At 33.2% G+C, this 12,585-nt stretch overlaps 1 protein-coding gene across 2 annotated transcripts in view; it reads left to right on the top strand.

Moving 5' to 3' along the window:
* SNX13 (sorting nexin 13) overlaps positions 1 to 12,585 on the top strand; it is a 131,633-nt gene that overhangs the window by 38,669 nt on the left and 80,379 nt on the right. For both annotated transcript variants that reach the window (XM_082693002.1, XM_082693003.1), the window contains exons 2-3: positions 7,572 to 7,684; positions 11,623 to 11,725. In XM_082693002.1, the coding sequence (XP_082549128.1) occupies positions 7,572 to 7,684; positions 11,623 to 11,725 (216 nt within the window). The remainder of the gene's footprint in view (positions 1 to 7,571; positions 7,685 to 11,622; positions 11,726 to 12,585) is intronic.

Raw genomic sequence — 12,585 nt, forward strand, 5'->3', positions numbered from 1 at the left:
GTTAAATTACTATATTTTAAAATGACTTAAAATAGTTTCTTTGTGTGGTTATTCCGCATTCTTAGTAGTTAGATTTGTTTTACTTTGCTTTTCATTTTTAGAGAATGTTTTTTAAATTCTTTTTTTTTTTTTTTTGAAGATTTTATGTATTTATTTCAGAGAGAGCATGAGAGGGGAGAAGGTCAGAGGGAGAAGCAGACTCCCTGCAGAGTTAGGTAGGAGCCTGATGTGGGACTCATTCCGGGGACTCCAGGATCAAGACCTGAGCGGAAGGCAGTGGCCCAACCAACTGAGCCACCCAGGCGCCCCTTAAATTCTTTTAATATGTAAAATATTTATAGTGTCACAAAAATCAGATCTACACAGCAAGGTGTTTTCAGATGTCTAATTCTTATCCCTGTCTCCTCTACCCCCATTTTCTTCATTCCTCATTGATCAGTTTAAAAAGTTTCCCTAGGGGCACCTGGATGGCTCAGGGGTTGGGCATCTGCCTTCGTATTAGGTGGTGATCCCAGAGTCCTGGGATCCAGCCCTGCACTGGGCTCCCTGCTCAGCGGGAAGCCTGCTTCTCTCTCTCCTATGCCCCCTGCTTGTGTTCCCTCTCTTGCTGTCTCTCTCTGTCTAATAAATAAATAAAATATTTTTTAAAAACTTTCCTGTATCCTTACAGTAAAAAAAATAAGCAAATGTGTGCATATTTATAATTCTGTCCCTTTCTTAGCTGAATGATAGCTATACATACTTTTACTAGTATGTAATTAAATTTTAAAAATAATTATGGGTAAATATGTTGATACAAAAAAATGCAATTTTTAAAATATGCAAGATTTCTGTTCTGATATCTTGATGGATTCTGATAGCATGTAATTAGAAATTTAAGTGTCTTACTCTTTGGTAGCTTTAAAATTTTTGCTTTAATCAGTTATTTTTAAGGGAATATTTTTCCTTTTTGTGTGTCATATATTTATATATATATATATATACACAAAACATTTATATATGTGTCATATGTATATGTATATACACACATATATATCAGTTTCATTCATAAACAAAGATATACACATATATCAGTATCATTCATAAGCAAAGATAGACTTTCATTTCATATATATCAGTCTCATTCATAAACCAAAATGGACTTTCCCATTTCAAATGGGAACATTAGGAAAAGAATCTATTTTCTTTCTTTTTGATGGAGAGTAGAGGCTTATTTATTATTTAAAAGACATCTTTAATTTATTGAGTTATTTATTATATATGTAGACTCCAAAACAATTTGTATAGCTAGAAATATGTTGTCTCTGAAAAGCTCTTTTGGTTAATTTAATTCAGCCTTGTGTATCTACTAGACCTTTTATTAGAAATTCAGGAAACCTTGATAAAGCAGTTTTTCAATTTGAGGCTTTGCGTATTTATTGGAAGCCTGTCAGGACTGTTCTTTGCAATACTGTCCTATCCACATTTTAGATACTTTTATGATTTTTCCTGTATAAGAGAAAATGTTGAATAAATACCATCTTCCTCCCCCCCGCCCCCCAATACAGTAGTAGTTCCTTCAAGCCCCAATTCAATGATTCCCAGTGTATGGGCTGTGGGAATAAGAAGGAGGTTGGCAGCCTAGCTTAGTTTGTATCCTGAATAAATAAATACAAATTCTGAATGTTCCTGCTATTGTTTTCAAACTGGGTATAGGTATTTTGCAACTGATAGAATCTAGTTTGAAAAACACTAATTTATTGTAGCTTATATTTGTCATTAGATGCTAAGAGTCCTAATTGTGTGTACTTCAATAGTAGTCTGTGACCTTTTTTTTTTTAAAGATTTTTTTAACGCAGACGCCCCAGTCTGTGACCTTTTATAACTACTGCTCTAATAAAAAGGGAAGGGTTTTTGTACAGGTGGTCATCTCTATATGTGTACATAATTCATTCTTCAGAATATATGACAGTTGAACAATAACAATACTTCTTTTGGTAAGGGAGAAGAGTTTATTATCAAAGAACTAACAATATACACCCCCAGTTGGGAGAGGTAGGAGAGACTCTTTAGGTATCTAGTGGCTGTTATTTTTGCCAGCTGGGCGGTTAGCCATCTTGGAAACCAGGGTCATTGACTGTGGTATCTACCCTTTCCACAGGCTCTCTTATCTTTCCTGGCTCAATAACTGAATTGAAAACTCCCTATCACACTAGTCTTTAATCATCCTCCCAAGAACATGCTAGGTATCTTAAATAGAAGTGAGTAGAAGAGGATATTTATTCCCTTGTCCTTAGAGTATGTAAAGAGGGATTTGGGACAAGTTGCCCCAGCAAATGTACTGATGATCCCTGTGTGGCTGCCGTTCTGTGGCTTCCTCCCCATCCATTAAGGAAGTAATGGATGTGGGTTGCTGTTGGCATATGTTGAGACAGCCAAAAGAACGTTTTTTTTGGTCCATCAGTCTCATGGAAGAACAAGGTCCAGTTTTTGGGTTTTTGTTGTTGTTGTTGTTGTTTTTGGGTGGGAATTTGGTGTCAGTTGTACTGGAAGGAAGGTATAACTCTGCCTAAAGCCATAAGGTGTGGGGTAGAGGAACACTTCAAATTAGGGTCCTTTCCTTTTTCACTTTTCTAGACCTTTTCCTTGTCTTGCAATATCCCCTTTCCCTGTCCTCTCCTTTTCTCCCCTCCCTTGTCTTTCCATTCCCTCCATTTCATTTCTCTGGTTAATATATTAAATATTTCCATTTTTAGTGAGCAGCTTCTTTGTACCAGGCTTTGGTTAAATTATATAATGTTGAATGAGAGGTTCCATGTCAGGAGTACATGCCATTGAAATTACGTGGGGCAGAACTTCCAACATATTTTAAGTGGAATAAAGTGGGAAGAAAACAATTTATAGTTGTAGTAGGCCACTCTTCTTTTGAGTGCTTATTTTTGTTCTTTAACTTATATGATTTCTGTGACCCAAGTTGGCACTGAAGTAATAATGGTTTGAAGATTCTTAGCCCTATCTGTCTGGCTGCCTTATGCCACATAATGTTTTCACATACACCAGGTCATTATAACTCTTGAGTATGGTTGACCCATTCTGTTGAGACATCAGAGTCCAATGTTCATTTCGTGGGAGCTCTGACAATGTGTTTTTATGACATCTAAAATACCTGTTTCCGCTTAGCTCCATTCTCCCCCTGCAGCCAGGAGACTCTCAGTCTGGCTTTGCATCAAAATAGCTGTGTCAAAAAAAAAAAAAAAATAGTTGTGTCATTATGAGGACAGTTACTTAACCAATCTGCTACAGCTAGACCTGACTTGAGAGCCTACTCAATGGGAATTCTGGATCAATGAGTGATATTGCAGAAGTTACACAATGTTAGTGGCAAACTGGAACCTATACTTTCTAACTTTTTATTTTTAGTACCGTATTATGCTACCTTCCCTATCATAAAAATAGGTGATGAGAGTCAAGTAAGATAAATGTCAGTAGGACTTGATAGGCATAAAATATTACAAGGTAAATTATTTCAGCTTGGTTTCTTTTGTCAGAAGGTATATATGATCCTTTATATTATCCTTTTTTGGTTCTTAAGCATGTTGGCAGCAGGGATCATTTTTTATTTCTCTGTGTCCCTATGCTCAAGGCCAAACTGATACATGTAGGTGTCAGGACATCCTAATAAATTGATACCCTTTGAAAGTGAAATTCTTTCCATTGTTTATGTAGGGTATATGATGGTTAAAATGATTGTCTAATAATAAAAATTACATACTTCATATTCATGCCAGGGATTTATTACATTCATTACAAGTCATTTTCTGACTGATTTCTTGGGAAGCATATTAAAAAACTGAAAAGTATTTGATTTTAAAATGATTTCAGCTTTTTTTTTTCCTTAATGTTGTTGTCAGTGACAAATTTTAAGGTTTAATAAGGAGTTGGGATTTGCCTAGGATCAAATCCCACTCTTTTTTTTTTTTAAGATTTTATTTATTTATTTGACAGAGAGATCACAAGTAGGCAGAGAGGCAGGCAGAGAGGGTGGGGGAGGCAGGCTCCCTGCTGAGCAGTGAGCCCGATTCGGGGCTCGATTCCAGGACCCTGGGATCAGGACCTGAGCAGAAGGCAGAGGCTTAAACCACTGAGCCACCCAGGCGCCCCTCAAATCCCACTCTTAACTTACTAGCTTGCATAACCTCAGGCAGTTTTTTTTTTTTTTTTAAGCTTCTCTGTGTCTTAATTTCTCTGTTGCTAGACTAAGAATGAGAGTGACCACTAGACATTGCATTTATTTACTCCCCACAACAGACACATGAAATAGGTGAGGAAATGAAGGTGTGTAGTGGTTATCCATCTAATAAAGAGTAAAGGTAAGATTTGCACTCAGTCTGACTCCAGAGTCCATATTGTTTGGGCACTATGCTGTCCTAACTTCTGGATTACTTAAGTAAGTTGTTCAGGGAAATAAATGAAATGGAGTTTGTAGAATGTTTTGTACAGTTTTGGTTCTCAAAACTTTTTAGGTTTTGGAGTTTGTGAATAAGGTTTTGTGGACCTAGAGATTAAGGGGAATTATAAACATATAGTTGTTTTAAGTTCTAAACAGTTCTGTTAACTTGTTGGAAATGAAAGAATCTCAGACATAATGGATCAGCATCTTAAGAGTTTTTTGAGTCTGCGTTTTTAAGAGTCTGCATTTAAGATCCTTGAAGTTTGAGAAGTACTGGAGTAGATGATCTTGAAGCTTTCTTCCAATTCCCATTGGTGGGTCAGTGGTTCTAGCATTTTAGCACTGATTATTGTATTTAGAGAAGAAAATGATAATATATCAAGTATTATTTTAATGTAAATCGCTGTAATAGAGATTTATTTCTATTTTTAGGCTTCTGTGTTAGGTCAGCTCTTGAGGTAATTAATACCTGTTTGAATTTGTAGAAAGTTTCTGATATGGTCCCAAATGATCCTGAATTTTATCATCTTGTATCATCTTAGGAAATAATTAGACCTCAATTTTTATATGGCTTTAAGTTCAATTGTATTCCTTAATTTCACCGTATAATGAGCCAATTTTATATGTGTGTGTGTGTGTGTGTGTAAACACTATGAAACTTTCTAGTTTTGTACAATTCACTATTCTGGTATTCAATGAACAGCTTAAAATTTGAAGTTAACTATTGTAAAAATTTAACTGCAAAGCAAATGAACACTTGACTTACTTAATTGAATCTGTGTAATTTTATTAGTCTATAGAAAATAAAAATTCCTCTCAAAATTAAAGGATCTTTTGTAAATTTTTTTAAAATAGATAGTAATGTCAGTTTTGTTCACATTAAATCATTAGTACCTGGCACATTGTAGTAGGTATTGACAAGTATGAATGAAAGAATGAATAAAAATTTGTGTTTAATCATTTTTGCTACCATTTTCAAATGAGAGGCAATAAGATTGTGAAAACTTGCATTTTAGACATTTGAGCATCTCCCCATGTTAACTAACTGCTGCATTTTATAATCTTCCCCATATTAACTAATTGTGATTCTTCTCTGAAAATTATTTTAATTGTGAGAGGTATGATTCAAACAGGAGAAGAAATATTACATTTATTATGCTCCCTTCCTTTATGTACAGTGGTAGCTGCTTGATTTCATTTTTAAGACCTCTTAATATATCTAAATATATCTACGTTGTTTAGCTTTGAAAAACTGGCTAGCAAGCATAAATCTAACTTTGTAGAGAAAGAATAATATTGCAAATATTAGGTCAGACCTCATTCAAGAAAGTAGTTTGAATAAAATATCTGGGGCATAGTCTGGTTTCACTTTCCCTGAGAGTTTATGAGAACTCTTTGCAGGGAAGTCAGTGGATAAGGTTTTGAAGGAATCTTGAGAAATAGTTGGTCATCTGGCAGGACTGTATTATGGATCTAGGTACACAGGTGGTCAGCTGACGTATTGTCAGAGGGATTGGACTGCTCTGTATTTTATTCTAAATCCCCTTGCTTACTTTCAGCTCTTAGAAGTCAGAGACCAGTTCTGTAGATGAAACAGTATCCCCAACTGATTCAGGGAGGAGATCATGAGGACAAAGCAGAAACTTCATCAGTGGGGCATTCTGTCTTCTGGTTAAAAAGTGGCCAGTATAGGAAAAAGGATAATAAAAATACAAATGAACAAAAATTGCACCAGCCTTAAATAAAAGAAGAAATTTTAAAAAGCTTCCCCAGAGTGACATAAAAGAGAATATGAATAAATGGAAAAATATTACTTGGGGTAGGAAGACTCATTATTATAAATTCTCCTTAAATAAATTCTAAGATTTTTGTTCATATGTCATCTAGTTGAAAACTTCTTATATAGTCATATATATATATATGCACATAGTAACCATATATATTTAATTTTTCTCCATAGCACTTACCCCATCTGATATAACTATATAAATTTATTATTTTTTCCCCTGGAATGTAAACTTAACAGAAGGTCATAAATTTATCAAAGTGTGCCTCTCTTTCTCTCCTTACTAGAATGTAGCTTTATGGGGATATGTTGTTTTCCTTGTGGTTTCCCCAGCACCTTGAGCTTATAGCACATAGAAAACAGTTGATGACTGGAAAATGAGTGAATAAATAAAACTCTCCTTTCTCTCTTAATCCATAGAACTTATTGTCTATTCCATAGTTTTGTGGTCATTAATTTTGTTCACTTTAACATGTTATAATGCTTTCTATTATTTTCTTTTGGTTCAGTGTCTAATTGTTTCATTCCTATAAGACATTCTTCTCTGTGCTCCTTGATGGCAGGAATGGGACAAATGCTTCCTTTGTGGACCTCACAGTACAAGGCAAATGGATGTAGGAACTTGTGAATTGAATATGTTTATTTATTCATAATAACTTAAATTGCTAAAATCCAGTTTTCCTTCAACAAAAGGAGTATTTTAAATAAATAATACAATATAATTCTAAACAAAATAAGGTTTTTTTGTGTATTTTTAAGGACAGAATTTTTGGAGATGTTTCTTGAGCTCATGGTATATTTTAGTAATGAAAGTTGGAAGTTTGCAATTATCATTTTACAAATTACTGCACACAATTTGAGTAAAAGAAATAATTTTCATTGAGATGTGGATTTCTTACCTTAAAATTGTAATTTATAAGAAATGTCTTGTTATACTGTAGTTATGTTGGAACTTAGTTTTAAAATGAAATATTCTAAGCAAGTACTACTTTGTAGTCTACATAAATATTTTTATAAATACGTTTTTTTTTTTTTTTACCATTTCTTATTCCAGCATATCATTCAACAATTTGTGTAATGATCGCTTGCTGTGCATTTCATTGTCACTATGTTTTTAAAAAATCGTTGCTGATGTACTTAAAGCCCTTTCTGCATATAGATTTTGTATACTGTTTCTTGGAGATAAATCTCTAAGATTGTAGTTAACATTTTCAAAAATAAATATGTAACAATTACTGAAACAGTAACTGTGTATGTTTAAAAGGAGAGATGTGAAACTATGTAACGGTTTTGTTGGTTCTTTTCTAATGTATATGGACATTTGTTAAAAAATTTTTTTTCTTTGCTTTATTTCAGACCAGTCTATCCATATGGGGATGGGGAAGCCTTGGCATTGTCCTTTCTCTAATAACCTTTGGACCCTTTGTAATATTTTATTTGGCCTTTTATATCCTCTGCTTTGTGGGCGGGTAAGTATTCTCAATGACAGTCTTACAATTCAAATGTTTACTCTTGTTAGAAATTGAAACAAATGATCATTAGACCTCAATAAGTAAGAAAAAAATGACCATGAGAAATGGTAGTATAATTTATTTGTGAGTGCTATTTTTGCAAATTGTTTTTTTACCAAAGTTAAGTAAAATAAGATATCCAGTAAAATAAAATTGGTGGCGATTATGATTTGTACCAGGAATATGGATAGTCATCTTCAAAAAATTTTCAGTTTTTAATTGTATAAAACTTTTTTGTATAATTTGAAAGGTTTTAAAGATTTTTTTATTCCTTTTGGTGTTGCTACATTTTAAGGCTGAAAATTTTTATTCATTACAATATTAACAGGATAATTGTTAAGTTTAATAGAGGTGATTCCTCAGGTTTTACGTAGTATAGTAGAAGATACTATTTCATTGACTAGACTTCATACAATAATATTAATCATTTTCCTTAGTGAATTCTGTCATGTTGTTTTGGAAAATTCAAACACCTGATTTGCTATTTTTCTCTTCATTATTTGATTATGTTTTACATTGAGTTGATAAACCTTTACAAGAGAAGTTTCAGTCATGATTTAGTATAACTTCCTGTGCGGAGCGTTTGGTATCAGATATGAATTATATCTAAGAAAAGTATAGAAAAGAGAGTTAGAGAATTGTTACTTACTCAAACCAAGTACCTTAACTGAGTTGAGTGTTTTGTTTTTACTATTTATATATGCACGTGTTTGTGTGCCTGTATGTATGTATATATAAGATATGTTTATGTAATTATTTTTGGAATGAATACCTTTGAATTCTATTTAAAAAATCTTTTGAGGCCCCAAATATTTGGAGGAGTTATTTGAACCTATAGGCTTAGAGAACAACTTAGCTAAATTGAATTGAATGTAAAAAATGCGGCCTGAAAGACTGTATAAGATACTCAAGGAGTGATTTCTCAATGTACTTACCACCTCCCACCTTTTTCATGATAGGGTTTGGAAGTTCTGTGTGGCCATTTTAGAAGGACTGCACCCACTATTTGTGGGACAAATGAGAATCAAATCAAGCTCTACTCAAGGATTATTCCTAAAACTGCATATAATTTATATTTAACACTTTTATAATAATTGCTTAGGTATGGTATGGTATTAGGTGTGTATTGTATGTAAGTAGGTATTGGGTATAGTATTGCATACAGAAACAATTAGAAATAAGCCATAAGAATCAGATAAATGGAATTTTGAGTATCTTTATTGACTATAAAGATGATTGAAGACTATAGATCTGCAGCCCCCTGGGCTTCCTAAATTACACTTCTTTGTCACAAATGAAGACCGAAGCAGAATAATCACATAGCTGTGTGCTTGCACTTCTTCCCCATGGAGTCATGGCTGCTTTCATTGACTGGAAGGGAGACTGTTTTTTGGAGATGTTTCTCTGAAAATGAGAGCTTTCTTCTCTTTGATGAATTGAATAAGCTCTTGGCAAAAGTGAAGGTGAATGATTTTAGACTATTTCCCAATATTTCAGGGAGGGAGGAAATTGTAGCTTTCTTTGTCAGTAGGAGCCCTAGGAAGCCTTGGAGACTGGAGGGTGGAGAGTCATCTCTCATACACTGACGTGCTCCACATCAGGTTTTGGAAGAGGGAAGTGTGCTGAGTCCATGTACTTCAAAGTCATGGCAACCTTTCCTGCTCCTTTTCTGAGTGTGCAGGTTTACCAAGAAGTAAGCACAATAGTTTTCAGATACTTTTAAAGTTCTGTAAAAGTTTTTAAATAAGGCGGGATATTGGATGGTGTGCTAGGGTCACTAAAAACTCTTTAGATAATATTAAGAGTCACATTATAGGGTCTGAAATTCCAGTTTGATGTTATATTATAAATGTTCTGATCTGATGTTCTGTTCCAGATTGTAAATCTCAGTGAAATTCACTGCCATAGTAAGGGGACTTCAATTTAAATTCTAGAAAGCCTCCCAGAATTATCTTCAATAATCAGGGGATTAATTAATCATTTCTAGATTACTCAGTTGTGGTCAATGACTATCTAGTTCCTGAATCAAATCTTTCCTATTTTGGCTGTAATTAGAAAACATGATTATTTTTTCTTTAATATAACTTAGTATAGTTTAATGCCTTATGAATTTGAAGAACAATGCAGGCTTTTAAATAGCAATCTCAAGTAAAATAATTGCATTTAATAAAATCATTTCTTGGTTTTAATATCTGAATTTTTAGGATTTTTTTTTTACTTCTATAAAATGCAAGTTTAAGAGGAATTAATACATTTTCTTATGGAAACCACCTTTTAAAAAAATTCTGCAGTTAACCATCTACAATGTTGATAATATATATGTTTTGCTGATAAAGCTAATTCCATATTTTCTAGTATAAAGATAACTTTTGGAAGGAAAACCACTTAGAGATTTTTGTATTATGTGTTATTTTTTTTTAAGATTTTATTTGCTTATTTGACAGAGAGATCACATGTAGGCAGAGAGGCAGGCAGAGAGGAGGAAGCAGGCTCCCCACTGAGCAGAGAGCCCAATGCGGGGCTCGATCCCAGGACGCTGAGATCAAACCTGAGCTGAAGGCAGAGGCTTAACCCACTGAGCCACCCAGGCACCCCAGTATTATGTGTTTTTTTTTGTTTGTTTTTTGGGTGCATACTTTTGATACTGTTTTATGGGTTATTTAATGACATTCTGTTAGGTTGGGTGATGCAGTCATTTGTAGCACCTGTTTTTACTTAAACCTCAAGTTTTTACTTAAACCTCAAGGCTAAAATAGGTGCTAAGTTTAGACTGTTAGCTTACTTTCCTACTATCATTCTTTGGACAAAGGTTAATACTTTATCAGTCTTTCTTATGATAATAATTTTAGAAATACATAGTATAAGCATTTACTTATGTCTGTAAATCTGCTTATCACTAGATAAAACTGAAATATGGGGCCATCTTGAGTCTTAGTAATAGTATCAGATGCAGGACAGGCGAAATTCTGAGGCCACCTTTTTAAAAAAGAAACAAAAACAAAATTGATGACATGGGCTAATTTGACTTTGTTTTCTCAACTCATCTTTCAGCTTTTGTGGTGCTTGTACTAAATAGCAACAGATAGCCACAAAAAGCAGGGGACTTTGAGAACCTTCCTTTTAGTAGTTGAGGCTGACCCTATTTAATTTTTCATAGTTCCCTTCTTGTTATGACAGCAGTTGAATTGTTGTAAGATTATTATAAAGTTAGAATTTGATGTTTTTTTATTATGGGTTTCCTGTCTACTTAGTGGTGCTTAGATTTAATTGGTAAATTTTGAATATATAAAATATTGATAGCATTTAGTCAGTACTTAGAGTAAAACAGTTCTAAGCCAGTTTTTATCTTACCTCAACTCTGTAATTGTTTTTAAAATAATCAGCCTTTGGGATGTATTTATATGTATTTTTAAATTCCAGTCTAATTATAAGCTATATCTTTTTTCTCCTTCTTTGGCCTTTATTTTATTTCCATAATCACAAATTACATTACTATCTGACATTAATTAGTTAATAGAACTATAGAAATGTGTGATTTTAGCTATAGATTTAGATCTCATTTGTCTTTATTGTTGTTTAGTGAACCTACTTACTTAGCGAGGGCTGATTTTTTTGCCTGGGATTCTTTATGAAATATATGAAATATGAAATATATGGAATATATTTATATAAAAACTTTGAAAGGCATTCTTGTATAAATTCACAAAATGCTTATAGTTGTTTTAAACTTCAGAACATAACAAACTGTCAATTACTTGCCTTGCCAAAGTAAAAACTGATTTTTTAGTGAGTGATAAACCATCTATTAAATCTGAAAAATATCTTTGGTTAATAGATATGTTAAGTTATAACAGAATTTTGTTTTTGTTTCTGTAATTGAGTTTTTTCTTCCCTAGGGGCTTTGTGGTTACTCTCCTCTTTGGAAAAACAAACTCAGAGAAGTACCTAGAGCAGTGTGAACACTCATTTCTTCCTCCAACGTCAACTGGGATTCCTAAGGTAAATAGGGTAAAGGAAGGTAAAACCTCACAGTCTTGTTCTGTGAAATGATGGTAATGTGATCATCTGTATATGTCTTGGCATATGTTCCTACATGTCACTAATGCTCACTATAAACTTACGGGACACTTTCTAATCATGCTTAGAAAATGTAGCTTAGAAGATTACTTTGAAAACTTGTAGTGTTAGATGTTCAGAGTGGAAAGGCAAATTTTAGGAAAAGATAGAAATTTGGGGCCTCTTCCTACTATTGTGACATAGGATTTCAAAAATATGGAATGAAATAAATTGCAAAGAAACCAGAGAAAAGAAAATGGATATTATTTTTTAACTGACTTGAAAAATACAGCTTTCAGTTAGGCTATTCAGTATCTATAATTTTAATAATTTAGGCCCAATTATATTTATATCATCTTGAGTGTTGATATTTTTTCCATTTTTTAATATCATAATCTGTAAAATTGGAATTTAGTACTGTAGGTAGGCTTCATACTTGCATTGTCTTCAGTTCTTGTGGTATTGGGATGGTTTGTTTCATCTTGTGTGAAGAGAGACAAAGTGATCTGGAGTTGATGCCAGTATCTTAACTTTACAGTTAATAACTTGTTCATTATGTGCTAAGATGTAGGAAATGCAGAGATAGAAATATATATAGTATAGCTTTATATTGCTGAAATAAAAGAATTTCACCCTGTCCTTGGAAGTTGCATGTTATAATTTGAAGGGTATGTTTTATATATGTATTCATGCTTTTTTTTTTGTTTTATTTTTGTTTTTTGTTTGTATTTATTTATTTTTTTTTAACTGAAGAATGTCCCACTACTTTTCACATTATTTCCAGGCCACTGAATTTACTGAAC

The sequence above is a fragment of the Mustela nivalis genome, assembly GCF_964662115.1.
Source record: "Mustela nivalis genome assembly, chromosome: 12".
NCBI lineage: Eukaryota > Metazoa > Chordata > Mammalia > Carnivora > Mustelidae > Mustela > Mustela nivalis.